Source organism: Atractosteus spatula, chromosome 1, assembly GCF_055471065.1.
Source record: "Atractosteus spatula isolate fAtrSpa1 chromosome 1, fAtrSpa1.hap1, whole genome shotgun sequence".
In the NCBI taxonomy this organism is placed as follows: domain Eukaryota; kingdom Metazoa; phylum Chordata; class Actinopteri; order Semionotiformes; family Lepisosteidae; genus Atractosteus; species Atractosteus spatula.
Genome location: NC_142706.1, coordinates 17,527,912 through 17,550,187, shown reverse-complemented (window position 1 = coordinate 17,550,187; position 22,276 = coordinate 17,527,912). Strand labels below are relative to the sequence as shown.

Here is a 22,276-nt window from a genome sequence, read left to right as displayed (position 1 = left end):
CATTTACTGTACTTTAAATAGAGAAAGTCTTAACAATGATTAAGCATATATATGGATAACATATCAAAAGCTGGCAGACGTTTAGGAAATAAAAACAACAAGAATAAAGATCTCACAGAGATTTGGTTTCAATAAGCTTGTTAGTCTTCCCTTAGGATTGGTAACTTTGAATTATCAGGAGAAATGTTTTTGCGGAGCTTTCTGCTGTGGAGTTACATTGAAAATGGTCCAGGAACACTAAGTAGCTATGTACTTTTGACTTGCAGACTGTGCATATCAAGTCCGTGTTGTGCTCTGTGAAATATGCATGCTTAATACAAAAAGGCTCTGATTGGTATTCAAGTATATGATCTCTCAGCTGTTGTTCTATAACTTTGGCTGTAACTAAAATCTAAAAAAAAAACAATGTTACTTGCCTTCATTGATTGCCATCAGTAATGACTGAAAGCTTCACTTTCAAAAGCTTGCAAATGGTGTCCTCTAATTATAGTGTACATAACTGGTAGAAAAGTTTCAAGTGTGAAATCAGTCTGATAAATGTTGTCTGTCAACATCATTAGTACATTGTTTACTTACATCAATTAACACCCCCCCCAGCAATTCATTGAGAAAATTCACCACTTTTCTCAGTGTTTGGCCATCCTTAGTGTAAATTCACATACTTAGAACTAATGGAACAGTTACAATGCAGTTAATTCACATGTACAGAAGAATTTTTTTTTTTGGGGGGGGGGAAGAAAATACCATCTTCAAATGTATTTACAGAATTGGTTGATAAGAAGATAATTTCTTGGCTGTTTCTGTAATTCTGGGAGAGAACAATAACCAGAAAATGTGAATAACTGGTATGATAGCAGTGGGATGACCACTGTACGCAGTGGCTCACACCAGGGTTTATTTACATTGTTTAAAAATTGTGTCCATAATTTTCTGATTTCAATGGATCAGGAGTAAACAAGACTGCAGTGTGACTATGGTCTTCTGTAATACAACATATGTCATGTCATGTTATGTACTGTACCAAACCATACAGTGTTGTGGGAGCTGGAGCCTAACCGGCAAACAACAAGCGCAAGGCAGGGTACACCCTGGATGGGACACCAGTCCATTGTAAGGCACGTGCAAGCCAATCACACATGGGAGAAAATTTGTAGGCCACAGTAAAGACTGAGGGGGGAAATTTGGCCCGGACACCGGGATAACTCCCTACTCTTCTCGAAAAATGCCTGGGGGTCTTTAATGACCAGTGAGAGTCAGGATCTCGGTTTAACGTCTCATCCGAAAGACGGCACCCACTGCAGTAAAGTGTTCCCGCCACTATACTGGGGCATTAGGACCCACACAGACCGCAGGGTGGGCGCCCCCCACTGGTCCCACTAACACCTCTTCCCCAGGAGGTCTCCCATCCAGGTACTGACCAGGCTTAACCCTGCTTAGCTTCAGTGGGTAGCCAGTTGAGAGCGGCAGGGCGATATGGCTGCTGGCTAATACAATATATACAGTACAGTACTAAATTAGCTGTTGGCCAAGATAATTCAGCATTTTGTAAAAATGTATAATAATCATCCATACTTCATGATTTGTGCTTAATGAAACCACATTACATCATGAAGCGGGAGGGAAGTTGGATAACAAAACTACTATCAGGCCAAACAATTTTATAGTAACTAAACCCATCAGTTAATTTCTACAATCACCATTTTGTCACAAATAGCACATTTCACCATCTCATTTCTTCCTGGTTGCACACTCACAAGACCTAAAGCTTTAAATATTTAAACCTGTTACTTTAAGCAGATATGCAGCAGCATTAGATCTACAGCAACACTTTTCTAGACATATTGAAAATGCACCCACAGATCCTACTATTCATACATGTATTTGCTCAACTTATCATAATTTGCATTATTTAATTTGGGTGTATTTTTATTTCAGCAATTCTGCATCTTATATTTTTGCATTTTTGTTAAAGCTCTGTAACTGGTTTTGGGTGGAATTTACATGGTATAGTGACACTATCTAAAAAAAGCTTCTATCAAGGGCAGGCTTCAAAATGCACTTCAAGGTAAAAGCCTGCCAGTTTAAGATTAAAATATGACAGAAAGCAATTTCATCTTTCAGAAAATAAAAACTGAGCAGAGGTATGTTGTCATTTATAAAGCTAGCTTTAGATTTTAATGCCCCTTAATAGCAGAATCAATGTCAAACAACATTTGGAGATCTACAGCCTAATTAACCTTTTGGTAACCACCAAACATTGACTATACCTAAGAATTTGATATTAGCTAGAGTTCAAGGGAGAACACTGAGTTTGTTGAGTGTGAATAATCAATGGTCTTAAATACATCCTACACAGGTTTGAATTTACCCTACATAGCGCTAAGCCTTGCCATTTTAAAAAGAGCATCCCCAAACATAGTGAGACTTACACATTTGCCTCCAGCACTCCTTGGTCCAGCATACAGCAGAACTAAGATTATAAACACAGTGCTCATAAGTCTGAATTGTTTACAGCTCCATAAAATGTTATAGCTGTTTTTCACAAGTCATTACAACTGAGATATGATACAATCCTCATTCTGGGTTGAAAGCTTTCCTATTATGCAGAAGAAAACTTCTGAGATGAATCCCTTTATGTTTTTACAGTCTGCTCACCTTGTCAAATCATTTAGCTTTAACGTCAGCTTGGGTATAAAATGGAAGTTTACACTGATCTTGCCCTTCCCAGTGTATTTCCCTTCCTCTTTCGACATAATGAAACCAATCTGGACTCCTCAGATGAGATTTTAATGTTTAATTCTCTATTAGAAAAAAAAGAGAACACCCTCAATAGTTTTAAATGTCCATCGCACACAAAAAGTAAAACAAATGGATAGGACTTTGTTTAAAACTAGTGTAAAGTATTTTTACAATAATTGCACAGACCTTAGTAATCTTAATGAAGTATGCAAATGTAAGCTGTTCTAGCTTTTCTGTTTCATCACTGCCACATGCTTGTAACATCCAATTTAGAGGAGGGTTTTCTGCTTAGTTCATGTGTTGCATCTCTAAGGCTCTACTGTACAAGTAACTTTCAAATGTTAGGGATTCTGCAGGATGCCAAGCAACCATCTTTTATGCTGCTCATTTTTTTCTTTGTGCTAGGTCATATTTTCTCAGAGCCCAGACTCGTCCTTAATTTTATTACACCATAAAACTAGTGAAATTACATGACCGATTACATGATTTTGATTAAATTTGAAAACATGTTCCCATGTAAGCAGGTTGAACAAGTCTGTAGCCACAAGCATTACAAATTCAAACAGCTGTTTTTTTTTACTTTGAAATAACGGAGTCAAGTCTATACACACCTCTCTGTTCTCCAAGAAGCCTTAAATCCAAAGTCATTTACGCAGCTCTGATAACAGTTTCTGATATTGAATTTCCTGAAACTCCCACAATTTACTCATGCCAATTGGCTTTTGAGAAAGAAGAGCTGCACTCCCTAAATAAAGACAATTCACTGTACACATTTATTTACAGATTTTTCTTTACACTGTCTTAATATGAAAGGGGCTGTGTTCTATGTGAGGCATAAATCAAAGCAAAATATATTCTAATGAATATGTCATAAAATACAGCATAACAAAACAATTGAGGCTTTTGATATATCTTACTATTTTCTAGCAAGGAATGTAAAATTACAGGATACATACAAAAGTCCACATTTTCTTTAAGAAAAACAAAACATAAAAAACACTTTCTACTGAACTGCAAAAAACAAAAATTTTAATTATGTTAATACTTCCAAGAAATTTATAGTGAAAGCAAATGTCACAATAGTATGATTCCACCAAGTTTTAAGCCCCAGCCCCCTAAAAAAAAACAAAGGTTTTTTAGCTACAAATCAAATGAAGCTACAGCTCTTGGGGGGAAAAAAAATAAATTAAACCTAAATGGTAACATTACTAGGGATTACAGCAACAGCACATTGCTGTACAAAAGCACAAAGCAATTAGAACTGCTTCAACAAGCAACTTCTTCTCTTCAATGGGTAGCTTAATCAACACACAAGACTTAAAAAAAGAACAATGTTCTTCTATTCAATATGGTTAACACCAAGAGTTTTTTTTCCATGTGAAGTTAATGCACAATTTGACAAACTTTTTACCACGCAGCCATGGGACTTTTGAAATCCGTTATCTCGTTGCTTTTTTATTAGTGGATAAAGATGAGAGGAGAAGAAAGTGTCAATTATGGAAGAGCTTATGGAGCATCTGAATGAATGTATTTATTGAAATCATAGAATGCAGTCCATTCTGCTCAGAAGAAGCTTTGGTTTAAACCTGGATCTCGATTGCTTGACGCAGTCTTCTCAGAAAAAAAAAGCAGGAAAAATGCTTTGAAGGCTTCTTAAACGACAAACTTGTTCTTGGTGGTGGATCCGCTTTTGGTGGCAGTGTCTGCATGGGACTGGTATCCGATGATCACTTTTGGTGGGACTCCTAATCTCTCCTTGTAAACTCGCCTGTAAGAAAAAGAAAAAAAAATCACAAAATATAAGAACATCTGATTATGAAGTGATCAGGTACATGCGTTCGATTCTCTACTTCTAACTGCTATTAACGTACAAAAGCAAAAAACAAATGGTAAATGAGCAGCTCCTAATGGAAAAATATGCACAAGCTAAACCTACTCCCACAGGAGAGAATTATTTTCAGACCTAAGAGCAAGAACTTCTTCAGTAAAGCCCTTCATAAAAGATGCACTCCATCTGACCACCTAAATTCTTTTGGGGCTAAAGCTTTTATATTGAAAATGCCTCATTATACAGTCAGAGGCTTGACAGCTCAAGAGGAGGTAACAACAAAGTCAGGCACTATGCCTTGGGAGAGATGTGATCTGCCCCATTATTCACTTTTTTAGCAGTGGGTAAAAAATTTTAGATGTTCCCTTCAGCATTTACAAAAAAATGCAAAGAATGTCACAAGCATGACACATCAGTGTCCTATATCAATTTTCAACAAGCATTCTCAGTCAAATGTTTTAAAAAACAGAACATTTTTACGACTTAACAGAATATAAAGGAGAGAAACAGTATTTCAAAATACTGTCAAAATGGATGACTATTTGTACTCCGTTTTGCATTTTCAAGCTTTCTATTTCCAGAAGTACACCAGTATAAACGTCTGCAATATTATTTCACACTCAGGCCTATCATGTACCATGTCATAGACAGGCCACCAGATAAAAGTACTTTAGACGTGTGCTTGAATTGAAAGCACGAATTAATATAAAACTTTTATTTATATTTGGGCTAGATTTGGATTGCTGTAGAGGAAAACTGTCTTCTTTAGAGCACTTTTGAACCAAATTCAATGTTAGAAATCCGATGGCCTTCAGACTTAAGGGATTGTTAGACTTTCTACATAGAACGATGAAATTTACAGATAAAATGTAGCATATTTTGATACCAAACTTTTGCTCTATTTTGAATATTGTCATACAAGTGTTTCTTTTTCATAGCAGTTTTGAAGCAAACAATGTTTGAAAACATTCTTCAGACAAGGATTCAGATAAATGGATTAGGGTTATAATTAGTATGTTAAAATTACACTGAGTTTATTTACAGTTACTGCTGCATTTTAATTAGCTATATTAAGATAAGAAGGTTGGACTTTAACTTCAATGTTGTCTGAATTTCAACAAAGCAATGTTGTCTGACCCAGAAAAAGAAGGATAACTCCAAAAGGGCATTAACCTTGTCTATTAGCAGAGTTGACTGAATTCTATGTTTTAAGGGGCATCTAATCCTAATCCCAAATTCAGCCCCAGTCATACATACAATATGTAAGGGAGAGTCAACAGAAAGGGCAGTGTAAACAGTGATAGCAGTGTATCTGTCATTTTCAGACATACTAGTTTGAAGACTAATTAATATCCCAACATTTATTGAGAAGTCTGCATGCAAAAATAACTATAATCAAACTTGGCATTTTTACTCATTGTCTTGTATTTGGCAACTTTTAAAGACATCTAACAATATAACACCTTTAAATCTGAGATTTAGCAGATCTGAAAAGTGCAAAATATGTGTTTAACCAGTTTAATCTTAAAACTCAGTAAAATATTTCAGAATCTTGCTATATTAGGTAGGATTATTTTACAAACTTTAATTCAGAAACGTTTTTTAATACCTAATTTGGTTAGCTGCAGATACAAGTGTGAAGTTTCCTAGACTTACCCTATATGTGTAACAGCATCCTTGTTTTCGTAGTCAGTTGTCCATATCGCTATTTTATCGCCTTTTGTTCTGATATTAACTACTGCACCACAAACATCATCACTGTAGTCATCAAAAGCTTCACCTATGAGGCAGAGGAGCTGAAATGTAACAATAAAGATCTAAATTAAAAGTATTTCCCTGCAAAACAAATACAAAATGAAAAGGTCTGGATATGAGAATATTTGTATGCTGGTAAGAAAATTACTGAGCCCAAATGTTTACTAAAGTTTTATACAGAATGTAAGTAAAAATACATTGCAGCAATGGGTATTTTATTTGTCAGTAATAGAATGTGAAACATTAGTTTTTATCAACTCGGCTGAATTAAATAATTTTTTAACTTTGCGGTTACAAAGTTAATTTTAAAATTGCGGTTACAGGTAATGTGGCAAATGTGCCGAAATAAAATGATTTAAAATTGTCAGAGTAAATGGTAAATTATTATTTACGAGTTAAGGTGGATACCGCAATTCACAACTCTTACTTGGTGCCTGCACATATACTTTGACACAGAAACTGGCTTATTCTCATGAACATGGCACAGTGAAGCTTGCCGAGTGTCAAAAGTCGAATGATTCTGACACAGACATTTCAGGGGATCATCTCCACAGGTCCTCATTTTCCCTGTGCAGCACAGGACTCCCAAACCACTTGCGATAGTTAATTGAGTAGACACATACTAAAATATCAAATGACATTACAAATGTATTAGAATTACTTTAATGATCTAAAGCCAACAAAAGAGAAAAACCCTCCAGGTCAGCTTGACTTCAATTTTTGAAAAGTGAAAAAGAAAAAAGCAGCAGCACCAATGACAAGCTTAAAAAACCAACCTAGTATTATCCATCCTATCCATTTTTTTTACTTTGATCCAACACAGGGTTGTGGAGGAGGCAGAGCCTACCCTAGCAAGCAACAGGTGCAAGGCGAGATAAACCCTGGAAAAGACGCCAATCCATCGCAGAGCACACAAAGACACAAACACACACACTCTCACACCAGGGCCAATGTTCCCAGAAGCCAATTAACCTACCAATATCTCTTTGGCCTGTTGCAGGATATACCCTGGACAGGACGCCATCCATAACAGGGTACACACTGTTGTATCACAGTCAAAATCAGGTTTGATACTCACGGTTTCTAACCAAAACCGATCCAAGTCAGATCTTCTCTGCTGTTTAGACAGAGTAATCAACCATCGTCCTCCTCGCTTGTTCCTTTCATCTTCCCACATGGGCTCAATGCCATCCTACACAACCACCAGATTAAGTCAAAACCATTACTGAAGGCTTTGTGACAGAAATACAGCAGCAAACTGTTGCAATAATAAATTTATAAACCCAATGTACTAATAATTATACTACTTTCATTTCAGCAAAGAAACTTAATAAGGAAAATATATTTGTAGAAACAATTTTACAGATATCTATTACTAACCAAAATGCAATTTAAATGTCTAGATTAAATGCCATGGCTTCGTGGAAAAAACATCTCTGATGTGTTTTATACTGCAACAAAAAAAAATTGCATTCCAAAACCTAAATGCATGGACAAAAGTACACTCAAAATGAGTACATTCCATGTACTGTATCAGAATATTTTAGTAAAGAAAATGCAGATGTAAATTGATATTTTTCAACATTAATTAAAAGACTAGAATGAAAGATTACTGAAACCAACAATAGCATATATGCGTTCCAACACATTTGTAAATACTTTCATGTTCAAATTTATTAATACACTGCAAATACATTGAAAATAAATTCTGTAAATTCTTCAATATTTTTTATTCATCTGGTTGCATCACAAAGCCTGAAAGTTAAAAAAAATAGAGGTTTTGGTATGTCAATTTTATTGCCACTGGCCATTAGAGAAGGCTGAACAAAGAACACTCTACATTGTCATCATTAGAGAAATCAGTGAAATCATAAGATTATCCACGATCCACTCTAGTGGAAGCTGGAAAAAATCCTATTAGTTATTACAGTAAAATGTCCACAGTCAAGAGGTTAAAGTATGTGATGGCTACTACCCCACCAAAGAGAGGACATAAACTAGTTTTATCCAAATTAGCAGACAGAGTGGTTTGGGAATCTAACTCACACCCAAGGGAAACAATCGTTTATCTTAAAAAAACTCTGGCATCATCAGATATAATGTTTCCATGGTTTACCTCTATAGATTTCTATATGAATAGAAAAGTGCATTCGCAAACAGCGACAATTGATTTCCAAGTCAAATTGGGACCACACAATGTGGCTGGAGGAAGCTGAGTTTTAGGGCATCAAAATGATTTACAAACCATTATAACACCCCACCAAAGCTAAATAAGTAATTGTCGGTCACATACTTGACATTGGAGGCAAATAAATTACTTTAAAATGTGACATGAACTTTGGAAATTGACAAATTATGATACAAAGCTGAAAGATAAAAAAAGAAAGTAAATAAAAAGGCCAATTACATACAATGATGGGAGAAACCTTTATCTGCTGGAAGAACAAACTAAAAATATCTACAGTGAACAGATGTACAAGACACCTGTTAAAACCCTTAAATAACAACCAGAACAGATATTTCAGCATAATGTGGAAGATCAGTCTGATAATGTTTGAACAAGCAGGGCATCAAAGGACAAGGGCCAAAATCCAGTTTATGCTCATGAATAGAACATTGAAATTGTGTGGGAAGACCCTTCAAAGCAGGGGCTGTAATTCAGATTTAGAGAAAGGTAAGCCCTATATTGTACCCAGTGGGAAGTATGCCAATTCTGTGAGTGGGCTGTCATTATAATCTGCATGTAAAATGGAAACCTTAACTGGGCGCTGAAATAACTGGTGATAGTAGGCTCTCACTGTTTTACTCTTCAATAAAACCACTGAAGCACAGTGTCAGGGAATGACAGCATATGGAAAGTTTTTCTATACGTAATATTTGTTAATATAGTGTAGTACAAACTTATGTCTTGATTTACTGCATTAAATATGTTTATTTATATTAAATATAAGAATGCAAGTTTAACTATATCTTTTGAACCCCTTCCAAAAAAATACAGGGCTGTGAAAAAGTAAGTACACCCCATGAAAAGGTGTTTGTTTTTCAACATATTTGCATGTATGGATATTTGATCTTCAATTCAACGATACTGATAGATAAAGGTGTTAACAAGTAACAAGTTACTTGTAACTTGTAAGTTAACATTGTTAACAAGTAACAATGAAAATTATTCTTTGTACACCCCCTAGCTTCAATAGCTGGTGTTGCCCCCTTTGACAGAAATCACTTCTTGTAATTGTCTATCGGTCTCCTACATCGACTCGGAGAAATCTTTGTCCACTCCTCCTTGCAGAATTCTTGCATGTACTGCCCGCTTCAAGTCCCCCCACAGAATTTATGTGGGGGTTAAGATCTGGGCTTTGACTTGGCCATTCCATAACCCTCCATTTCTTCTTTTTGAGCCATTCTTTTGTGGATTTGCTTGAGTGTTTTGGGTCATTGTTTTGTTGCAAGGTCCACTTATGGTTCAGCTTCAGCTTTTTGACATATGGCCTCATTCTCTTCAAGTACTCTCTGGTACAATGTGGAATTCATGGTTGACTCTATGATGGCAAGCTGGCCAGGCCCTGAGGCAGAAAAGCAGCCCCAAACCATAATGTTTCCTCCACCATGCTCTACAGCTGGTATGAGGTTCTTTTGGTCAAAGGCAGTTTTTGCCAAACATGACGTCTGGCTTTGTAAAAAAATAACTCTACTTTTGTCTCATCCGTCCAGAGCACATTGTTCCAAAAGTCCCGATCTTCACTTACAGTGGTGTGAAAAAGTGTTTGCCCCCTTCCTGATTTCTTATTTTTTTGCATGTTTGTCACACTGAAATGTTTCAGATCATCAAACAAATTGAAATATTAGACAAAGATAACACAAGTAAACACAAAATGCAGTTTTTAAATGAAGGTTTTTATTATTAAGGGAAAAAAAAATCCAAACCTACATGGCCCTGTGTGAAAAAGTGATTGCCCCCTAAACCTAATAACTGGTTGGGCCACCCTTAGCAGCAACAACTGCAATCAAGCGTTTGCGATAACTGACAATGAGTCTTTTACAGCGCTGTGGAGGAATTTTGGCCCACTCATCTTTGCAGAATTGTTGTAATTCAGCCACATTGGAGGGTTTTTTAAAGTCATGCCACAACATCTCAATCGGATTCAGGTCAGGACTTTGACTAGGCCACTCCAAAGTCTTCATTTTGTTTTTCTTAAGCCATTCAGAGGTGGACTTGCTGGTGTGTTTTGGATCATTGTCCTGCTGCAGAACCCAAGTGCGCTTCAACTTGAGGTCACGAACAAATGGCCGGACATTCTCCTTCAGGATTTTTTGGTAGACAGCAGAATTCATGGTTCCATTTACCACAGCAAGTCTTCCAGGTCCTGAAGCAGCAAAACAGCCCCAGACCATCACACTACCACCACCATATTTTACTGTTGGTATGATGTTCCTTTTCTGAAATGCTGTGTTGACCTGACCTTAACTGAGGCAAGTGAAGCCTGCAGTTCTTTGGATGTTGTTGTGGGGTTTTTATCTGACCTCTGAGTCGTCGCTGCACTCTTGGGGTAATTTTGGTCGGCCGGCCACTCCTGGGAAGGTTCACCACTATTCCATGTTTTCGCCATTTGTGGATAATGCCTCTCACTGTGGTTCGCTGGAGTCCCAAAGCTCTAGAAATGGCTTTATAACCTTTTCCAGACTGATAAATCTCAATTACTCTGTTTCTCATTTGTTCCTGAATTTGTTTGGATCGCAGCATGATGTCTAGCTTTTGAGGATCTTTTGGTCCACTTCACTTTGTCAGGCAGGTCCTATTTAAGTGATTTCTTGATTGAGAAGAGGTGTGGCAGTAATCAGGCCTGGGTGTGGCTAGAGAAATTGAACTCCACTCGCTTTCCAAAGATGTGATAAACCACAGTTGAATTATGTTTTAACAGGGGAGGCAATCACTTTTTCACACAGGGCCATGTAGGTTTGGATTTTGTTTTTCCCTTAATAATAAAAACCTTCATTTAAAAACTGCATTTTGTGTTTACTTGTGTTATCTTTGTCTAATATTTCAAAATTTGTTTGATGATCTGAAACATTTCAGTGTGACAAACATGCAAAAAAATAAGAAATCAGGAAGGGGGCAAACACTTTTTCACACCACTGTAGGTGTTGTCTGGCAAATTTCAGTCGTGCATCTATATTCTTTTATGAGAGCAAAGGCTTCTTCCTTCCTGACCTCGCATGTAGGGCAAAGTTGTGCAGTGTCTTTCAAATGGTTGACTCATGCACTTTGACATTGACTGAGGCAAGACTTGCCTGTAAATCCCTTGTTGTTGTCCTGGGGTTCTTGGAGACTTCCTGTAGCATCTTTCAGTCAGCTCTTGGGCTGAATTTGGTGGGATGACCTGGCCCAGATAGACTGCCAGTGGTTTGAAATTTTCTCCATTTGTAGATGATCTTTTGGACAGTAGAGTGATTGACTACTAACTGCTTGGAAATAGCTTTAAAACCCCAGACTCATATTCATCAACAATCTTTCTTTTGATCTTGGCATGAGGTAGCCACACACCTCAATTGCTAAGACCAAACCAGACCACAGGTTTCTGATGTTTACATAAGGCAGTGCCCTCCAAGTTACTCTCTAATGATGTTCTAATCATTTCCACCTGTTTTGGAGCACCCGATTCTAATTTTAGGCATCTGATGCAATGATAAAGATAGGGGTGTACTAATTTTTTCCGCACAAGGAAATTGCATTTCTGTTTATTTAAATAGCACAAATGAGTGCAAAATGTGATTTTTCAATGTTTTTAAAATTAGATCACATTTATCTATCAGTATTGTTCAAATGATGATAAAATATCCTTTTGTCCAAAAAATGTAAAAAAAAGAACACCTTTTCATGAGGTGCACTTACTTTTTCACACCACTGTATATAAATGTGCATACTGTATATGTGCATACACATGTTGCAATATAAACATACAAGCATAAGCAGGGAGGCATACAAAGAAATTAAACCAAAATCCAGTCTGGTACCACCACCAGTTCATCGAAAGCATCTCAAAGTTCCTACCTTGAAAAGTGAATAGTCACAGCCAGACATCAAATTGCTTGACAGTTGAATGTGATTATAAAGGCTATAAAGATACAGAAAAACAACTGTTATTATACAAGTTCCAACCTTTTTTTAAATATTATTCAAAGGCACATCCAATAGGACCACTTGGAAGAATTAAAGCGATTTGGCCTTGTGTAACTAATTCAAGTTACTGTGTTTTTTTAAGACATGCAAAATAACTTCTTCACTGTTCACCAGTCTGCATAGTGTTATTCTCCCAATATAATGTAAAACAGTGCAGTATGGCGAAGCCAGCAGCGTGCCTAGGAAAAGCTACTGTATTAATGATAAGTTAGAATTAATGATAAGGTAGAACTTACTGACAATGAAAGCCATAAAGAGAAAATGAAAGGCTTATGCTGCAAGTGGAATGGGATAACCTACTAAAACATTTTTTTTTAATTAAAATATTATAAGAGTATGTGGTTAACTGTGGACAGTGTGTCAGAACTCCTTAAATACTAAAAATTCAAAAGATTAAAAAAACATGCAGTTTAGAAATGGTTTTAGTTTATACATCTATTTTGTTTTCCTGAAAAAAATGGGAAAACAGCACCTAAAACAAAAAATTAAACTACACCTATGATGTCTCTTCTTACCCAGCTGTAGAAGGCTGCATTAACTTGTCAGATATAGCAAGCACATTATGAAAAAAGATGTTGTGAAGTCTTATAGGTCAATGCATGGCATATGTCCTAAAATCTTAACAAAATCCTCAAATTAATTTGAACTACTCTGAAAATGCAGCACACAGCAAATTTCTTAAAGCAAGCTCAGCACTCTAAATCTGGCTGAGCTTAGGTTCAATACTGGTATCGTCACTGGATTCATGCCTGACGACCTGAAACGTATGAATAGGGCTTAAAAAGCCATATCCCAGAAAATGTAGACCATTATAATTTACCACTCATTCATTTTTTTTGCCAGGCCAAGGCAGGACTGAGGACACATGACTACTCTCCCTCTGGACAGGATGTCAGTCCATCACAGATTTAAAGAGAAAGTGAATTTAAAATAGCCAATCAAACCTAGCAGGCAAGGCTTTGAGAGATGGTAAGAAAATGGAGTGCCATGCAAATATTTACAAGAACATGGAGAAGAAACCCACACAGTCAAGGCAGAAGCTGATTTACCATGTTCACCATGCTGCCTGTATTATAACGGTTACCTATTACTTTTCCCCAGACTAAACCAAGCTGAAAGCTTTAGTTATATTGCAACATGAGAGATCAAAATAATCAGAACCCAATACAGAAGCAATTCTATTTTTTGAAGTCCATCCAAATGTTTTTTCCTCAAGGCATTTTTAACATGTACTATTATGTAAGGAGTGCCATACTCCAGGTTTTTAATTTCTTATTTCATGAAAACTTAACTGGGAAGGCTGACAAAAAGCTGTCAATAATTCGCCGACTTAAAAAGCTAACAGCTTGCATGAAACAACAATTTGAAGATCCTGTAGCTCTGCAGGAGCAGGGATTTTTTTTTTCCTTTTCGTAAGCCTTCACAGCTTTATCTTCAAAAGAAAAGGGAATTATAAAAACATGATTGCAAGGTGCGATTTCCTGCCTCTTAAAAACTGTGTTGCGGTCTCGTAACGCTTTTAAAACTAATGTTGGAGTTCGTGAAAATTGAAAAAGCAGACAGATAACATAAGTCCACTAGACATCTGTGATGTCATACCTTCATGTAGGATAGATAGATAAATGCACTAAATATTAAAAAAGGGGTTTTGGATATTTTTACAAAGCTCTTGAAGAGTCATCAATGGAAATGAATGTTAAACAGCTTGAAAAATTCTTAAGGCAGTACAGATTTTTCATCAAAAACAACCTTGCAGTCTAGATGAAGCTAAAGTGGTAGGCTAATCAACACCAGTATTATAAAGCACACTACACAACAGAAAGTAACAGCTATTCACTTTATGCTAAATAAAAACAAACTGAGTTTTTTTATATTATTGCAAATATCAAATCAAGAATGTTTAACAGTGTATATCATAAAAATATATTCCACAGACGTGAATTTCCTGTAGGAGTAAAATTTAAGAACATTTATTACCATGGACGTGTTAAATTGGTCATATCCATCTATAGTTATTAATTTGTGCTCTGCTATATTCAGAAACTGAACTAAGGAAACGTGTCTACTGTTTAGCAATTACTAATTACAATGTTGACTTTGAAGATCAAACTGACACCTTGTTAATGAAGCGCTAAACTACAGACAATTTTTAAAAATCCTGTGAAACCATTCCATGCCCTCTGTGAATGTACACAAACAGCTTTGTGTACTAATTACACAACTGGAAACATAATGAGAAAAATAGCCAAGAGGTGGACCTGCTTTTTCTTTATACAAGGTAGACCGCGAGTTAATGTTTAACTTGAACTAGGTCTAATTAAAATGAAATGGGAGAGAGCAATTCAGAGGAGGCTCTGTCACAACAATGAGCTAGCAAAGAGAATACACTGCTTGACAGCTTTGATCAAAACACTGTTCTCAGTTAAATCCCTGGTAGAAAACAGTTGCCTAGAAAAAATGATCATATAAAAAACAGAGCCTTTAGTGTAGCATTTCTTTTTGAATATGAGGGTTTAAATCAACCTATGAAGCAAAAAATATCTTCCACATTGTCAGCTGTGACTCAGAGACCCTTCCCACAAAACCAACCAAGACTGAATGCATCGGGAATAATGTGACATCCTTTAGTTTTGTTTAGAAGTTTATCATTCTAGGAGTTACAAATACTGAAACTATAAACAAAACTGTTTCAACACTAAAGCTTTAAACATCCTTGAGCCCTGGTACATACACTCTGAACACTTTAACACTCCCTCCAATTGTCAAGTTTGCAAGTCAAGCGGTGCTTGAAGTATACCTGTAGTCAGAACTAGAACACTAATTCTTCCACAGATCTAAACAAATGCTTCTTGCAACTCAGATTTTTCCATTTATCTATACTTTTAATCTTCCTGTTGACTTTCACTTTCAAATGATACTTCACACGTTTCAGAGAGCGGAGTGATGTAAGATAACTGATTAGTGAGAGGCCAGTTTTGTAATAGCAGTAGTGCAGAATAGTACCAAGCTTTGAGATTTAGTAAGACATATTGTAAAAGTGTGTCAAAGAGGATGAACTTGCCACCCATCTGTGTTTGTTTACTCAAACACAGTATTTGGGGAAACAAAAATGTATTTAAAGAAGCCTCCTGGCTAAACATACAGAGAACGCAGGAAGAGAAAACCAAAAACAGACAACTATACTGATGAAGAACTAAAATAAAAACACTAGATATGTTTACTCTAATTTACATGAAGATTCTTTCCACTATTACAAATATACCATTTTGGGCAAGCTAATTTAGATAATTATAAGAGGGCAAAAAATCTCAGTCAGTCTTAGCACCACACAAATCCACTATCTTTCAGAAATATGAGATTTCAGGACTCCCTAATAGTTTTTAAGTTGTAAAAGGACTGTTAAAGGAAAGTATATGAAATAATACAATAAAAAATAATGAGAATACAAATATAATCAACATGCAGTTACCAAACTGTACTGTCAATGCAGCTAAGATGATTAAGAATGGATGAAAAATGTTTATATTCATGAGACGGTTGGTTGTGTTGTCATCACTACTTTAACAGCACATAAGTGGGAAAACTGCATGCTTGTGGCAAAACAAAACACTAACTTGCATAGTTTGACAAAACTATTTTCTTTTACATTGCTTTATAAACCACAGGACTCTGTAACGCCTCTGATTTTTACCTGAAGATATGACATCACAGATATCTAAACCACAGATAATACATATGATGAAAGACATTATTAATGAGACACCATAACAATTGCACTATAAAGAACTTACGCCCAGAAATCTTCAACTGTATCAAATTTGGAAATAAGTCGAAGATTTGCCTGCCAAGTTTTGCTTTTGTCATTTTTAAAGAACCAAAGGGCCCATCTGCAAACAAAAAAAGAAACTATAAGTAGAGCATAGACAAACCTCATTAAAGGTAGTTAGAGGAGGTAATTGTACATCTAACACATACATATACATAAACATTGTTAATAGTTGTTAATCAAGACCTTTATAACGAATACCAAGTTAAAAGAAAAGTTGGAAAGGAAACCAAGGGAGCCATTCATCCCTTCTAATGTGTTAAGCTTTGATACTGCTTTGACATTCAGTGTTTTTGGCAGTGTATGCTTTCAGTAAACTTACATCTCATGGTAAGGATAACAAGAGACAACTACAATGCTCTGTGATTCAGCATAAGACAGATCCCAATTAATGGACACGGGGATGATCACAATTCATCCCATGGGGGTCAGCACTGTACTTCTGAGTTCACCCAGTTATGCCAGGCTATAGGGGACAATTTTCCTAGAATGGTGCAATGTATTCTTAGTTCAATTAATATGACAGAAACCAGATTAGCTCTGGGATACTGTGTCACTAAACTCTAGTACTGACTTCAAAACATCTTATAAAAAGGTGTCAATTTCTGTTGTGGTTATGTTATTCAGATTACGTCACCAGCTCAATTAGACAAGACAGGTAGGCAGCCCCCATTGATTTCTTTAAATGTATGCTAGAAATGTTTTTGCTCAGACATTATACCTACCCTAGCTCTGTTGGTAGAGCATGAGACTCATAATCTCAGGGTAGTGGGTTCGTGTCCCACGTCGGGTGCCAGGTCCTCCATGGTGGAGGTTGGGCACAAGGCTAACAACCCTGTCCCATAGAAACCAAATGTTACGGTAACAGCAACAAGATGTTGCTGCCCCTAAGTGCCTGAAGGGATAATGGGCAAACATCCATCCATTATACCTACTCCTCACAGAAGTTTCCTGAGAGCATGTTTCTAAATGAATGGCAAGACATGAGTTATATTTGGATTTTTTAATTAACAAAATGGCCCTTCCAGTAAATATCCTTGTAACTTTGTAACTGCTGGCATCTTCTTCAGCAGTTATGACATCCCATAACTCTTGCTTTTATGAATTTTGGTCCATTTGTCCTAATAGAACTTTACTTGAACTTGAACTTCAAGTTCAAGTCAGTAACATTTGACATGAACAGCTTAACTTGAACCATGAACCAGAAAACTTAAATGGGAGTTAAGACCCAACTTTGATGTGGATAGTCCAAAATGTGAAATTTCTTATTCTTCAGTCGTTCTGTTGTAAATCTATTTGCACATTGAGGATCACTGCCTTGCGGCATGACCCACTGTCAGCTCAGCTCTAGTCGATGATTGGATGAGCCCACATTCTCCTCCCAAATTTGCAGATGCAACACCGAATACATGGTTTCTTCAAAGACAACAAGCCGTCCAGGTGTTCTGGAAGTAAAGGAACCCCAAACTATGACACTCCCACTACAATGCCTGGCGGCTGGAATCGGGTTCTTCAGTTGAAAGGCAGCGCTTATTTTTCATCAAGTGTGTAGATATTATACAGTGCCAAAATAAAGTCTCAAGTTCACCTAACAGTACACAAAGGGTCCGCATGACTACTAGAAGAATGTTCTCTGCATGTTTTGGCCACAATGAGAAACGATTTGTGAGGCAAAACTTCCTCGAAAAGAACCCATCCAGAATCTCAAACATTGTCATGAGAGTATCGTGGCTGGATCGGATCAATTCCCATGGACATTTGCCATGGGAATATTTTAATGAAATAATTAAATGTCTTATGTATTAGTTTTATATCCACAATACAAAAAAACATTTTACTAAAGCATTTAAGAAGATCTAATTCCATTTTAGTTCTACAAATGATGAGAATACAGAACTTACTAGTTAAGGAACCTTCCTTTTCTCCGCACTATATATCTGCGCTTTTTATTAATATGATTCCAGGTAATTTAAAAGGATAAGAGATTAAACATGTCTGTAAGACATAAGAACTGTAATGAATTCTCTTCCCGTTAATCTTTAAAACATTTTTTGCTCAATTATATAATCCGTACAAACTATTTTGTGTTCAAATATATGAAAGACAGATTATCAGTGCTCTGGCTGTGATCCCTGTGAGGTACTAAAAGATGAATGAGCCTAGGTAAAGGGAGGAGGAGCCAGTTTACACTTCCTCATTCACCCCTGTATGTGTGGCTGCAGGGTTTGTAGCTGTGATCTGAGATTTGAAAATATTCCAGTGGCAATCCCAAACTGGGTGTGTAAATAACGGAATAAGTGCATAGTAATTGTTACCAAAAAAATTGACCTAACAATAGAGATTTATCCATTGCTCGAATCTTAAAACACATATAAAGGGGAAAAATAGGCTTTGCTAAAGCTGCATCAGGTTTAACCAGTTGTTGATAACCTTGTTCCTAAAAAACTGTAATGACGATACCAGTGGTTTTCATTTTACCTGAGCTCTTGGTTACCAAACTGAATTGAATTTACAACAGACTGAACAATGCAAACATTGTTGTTATTAAGCTGATGGTGATTTAAAGGTACAAAACCTGCACAACTGTGGCTCTCCAGGACCAACAGTGCCCAATACCAGGTTAAAGGCAACAAGGTTTCTGAAAAATCAGCAGAAGGAGGGACATTTCACCTGTTCTGTAGTGGATGCTTAATGTAGTGTTCGGGACTCACAACCTCCTGGCCAGTGGCTTCAGTTTTTTCTTCTTCAGAATTTGGGGGATTTGAAGTGGATTCCTAGAAAAAGTTTTACCATCACAATTATTTTGAAGAAAAATACACTTTTTATTAAATCCAAAAAAAGGTCACAGGAAAACACAGCGGCAAAAAGAGATTCACTCCAAACATAAGATGATCACAAAATTCTCTTTTTTTTTTAATTTAGATAAAGGCGTTGAAAACCGGTAATCAGACTTGCTTAATACTGCATTGCAAGCGCTGACAGTAGTGTAAGACAAATATATTCAATTGCTGAAATAAAAACTCATCAAGATATCTGGAGTAAATCCTGGTAATGACATGGTAATGGAAAAGAGCAACATTTCTCACAGAAAAAAAATGAATCCCAACCAAAACATCTTAGAAGGTAAAATAAAAAAAAAACAAATCACATTTCTTTGATTCATACAATATAACTGCATAGCAGCATCAACATTAACTCTATAGGCTTAGTTAAACTGTAACAAGATTGTAATAAAATTGATAAGAGCACTATAGCAACTGGGAAGTACTGAACAACACTTTTTTTTCCCAGCAAAGAATTTTGTGTCATACTTAAAATAGAGTCTTGATTGAGCTTTAGCTAATATGATAACACTATGTGCAACGAGCTTACTAGGCCTAACTGGTGACTAAGCTTCAAACTTTCCCAAAGACATGAAAAAACACAATTGCAGCAAATATAACTCTGAAACTGTAATGCCAATGACTGGGAGGAAAAAAATGATTTTCTTTCTATCCAAAAAGGCTATAAATACTAAACCAGCATATACTAATTTTTAACACTTAATAATAAAATAAAACATGTAAAAAAAACTGTACACTAATTAACATTATATTACATTTACAGTCTTCTAACAAGGGCAATTTCTAATATTATTTGCTAAAGGTGGCACATTATTGCCCATGCCTATCTATAAAAACACTAGGACCATGAAACAGAATGTACAGAAGCATTACTACAATTTCTGCTATCATATCACAAGAACATAGTGGAACTCACACAAACTGGTAGGAGTAAGCTGACAATGTAGAGCTTTGGCCAGTGACACTGCATACTAATAAGAGTACTTAAATTGTCTTATGTATTTTATTTTTGCTTGCTTAATAATGCTTTTTTATGTTGTTGGCTTTTACAAATTGTTCCTGACTGAAAATAATTGCTCAATAGTGTGTGGGAGTATTTTTTTTTTCCATTCCAGCTTCACGACTGTGTAGAAGCCAAGAAAAAAAGTTCCATGTTACTGTTCCATTTTCATATGGTGGCAAGAAGTTAAAAATCAAAGTAAGAGAATCTACCTAACTTAGCGCCTAGACAATGACACAGTGGCCTTAAGCTCTTTCTTATTATTTTCAGTGCCAAGCTAATTAATCCAAGTCTAAACATATAAAAAAGGTGACTTCATAAGCTACCCCTTGCACGGGGAACCTATAGGGTCCGTCATTGACTTCACATCCAGGAGGCGCTCATACTGTACCAAAAATAGCTGTTGAATACCTTAAACGTGTGGCTTAAGTCTACAAAAAGTTTTAAAAAGTGAATGGTTCAGACCAATAAGAAACGGGAGTTAAATCCTTATTCATTCCAAGGGTTACAAAATTCCTTTGGCACACCTAACGTCACTGCTCAAGGAACGCCAGGGTTTTGTTTCTTGGACAAAATACGACATGAGCATCCTCCGTAATGTACAGTTGGAGGAGAACACACATGGAAAATGTATCATCCATTCACATTCCAGCTACAGGAGCCCGGGGCTAAGGGCTTTCTACGCATCTGAACGCAAAACAATAACACGCTGGCGAGTTGCAGCATCTGCAGTTTCAAAAGCACCAGAGGGGATCCAACAAGCCAGGCGAACCTGTTTGCTTTGGCTGGAAAACTGGTGAATTACAACGGACCCAACAGTCACTCTTTAAATCAAAACATCTGTTATGCACTCTTTCGGGCAAAACAAATGAGCTACAGGTCTTATGATCAGTTAACTGTTTTACTAGTTTTTACTAGTAACGGCGGGGGGGGGCAAAAACACCTTTTCGCATACAACTAACCACCTTAATCCCTCGAGCGTTCAATACCCAATTTGCCTGCAATTACCTCGACACGAAGGTATCTAAATCAGACGAGTTAAAGAGCGCACAACGAGATGAATGGAAAGGCGTTTGACACCCAAGAGCAGAAGCTCCAAGGTTACGGTAATGAGGCAAATAAAACTGTCAACGTCAAACGTCAACATCGGGCGGTTCAGCAAACACGGGGAGTTAGTCTCTAAGCCAAAAGCTTCTCTCAAGTACCGTCAGAGCCGAGTGAAAGTTCAAGATGCCCTGCACTAGTCATCGAAGGGAATCGCAGCCCAAGAGTATGGTGTGTGCGTGTGTGTGTAGGGTTATTTCCAGTTTTCAAACTGTCAGCTGTACAGCGCCAGGGACATATTACGCGTCCCGTGTTTTCTTTTTTCCGTGTTTTGAGGAAATGCGATGCACTTGACAGGCGACGTGCGATGCCTGTGGACGAGCAGGCCCCGATTACACTCCACGGGTGATCCCTGATCTGCTGTGACTCACACGCATCTCATGTTGCTGCCGCTGTCTCCTCCTACAACCGCTGAGTGCTCATGGCTCAAGCTCACCCTACATGCACGTAAATACATACACACATTGCCCGCCGATACTCGCGGCATTATCTCATCGAAAACCGACCCACAGGCTCGCCAACGACCCCGCTACTAAACCCGTGCGAAACCCTCTCACCGAACCAATAGTAAAATGTGAACTAACGCCCTGAGAACCCGGTCAACTAAAACAAATGTTTCAGAGCAATACACTCACTCACCGGTTCCGCGGTCGCCATCTTATATCAATCTGATTCAGAGGCTTCTGGTGGGAACATAAAAGCCGATTGGCTTCAGCCGTCCAACGTGACGCAACCGAGTTGCCAATCGCTGTTGCGCATGCTCCTCTGTCAACCGGGCGAGGGGGGTTTTGGGGTCTGTAGTTTCGCTGGAACTTGGGCGAAAAGGATAAAGTTTTTTCTAGTACACTGTCCTCTGCTTGACGTTTTAAAAATCGTTCTTTTATCATAAGTTTCAAAGTGAGACATAGCAACACGAGATGCACATCAAAATAGTAAAAAAAAAATAAAACAAACACGCAGGGTTTAAACATATACATGTCATTCTTGGGACATTTATAAT

At 37.0% G+C, this 22,276-nt stretch overlaps 1 protein-coding gene across 1 annotated transcript; it reads right to left on the bottom strand.

Moving 5' to 3' along the window:
- Nucleotides 1–2,782: 2,782 nt before the first annotated feature.
- On the bottom strand, nucleotides 2,783–21,994 carry LOC148840698 (eukaryotic translation initiation factor 4E-1A). The gene is made up of 7 exons (XM_088923325.1): nucleotides 21,916–21,994; nucleotides 19,000–19,103; nucleotides 16,295–16,390; nucleotides 12,375–12,438; nucleotides 7,401–7,514; nucleotides 6,224–6,363; nucleotides 2,783–4,507 (listed from the first exon to the last, which is right to left on the bottom strand). Exons 1-7 carry the CDS (start codon nucleotides 21,931–21,933, stop codon nucleotides 4,393–4,395), a joined length of 651 nt encoding a protein of 216 aa, XP_088779451.1. The 5' UTR covers nucleotides 21,934–21,994; the 3' UTR covers nucleotides 2,783–4,392.
- Nucleotides 21,995–22,276: the final 282 nt, after the last annotated feature.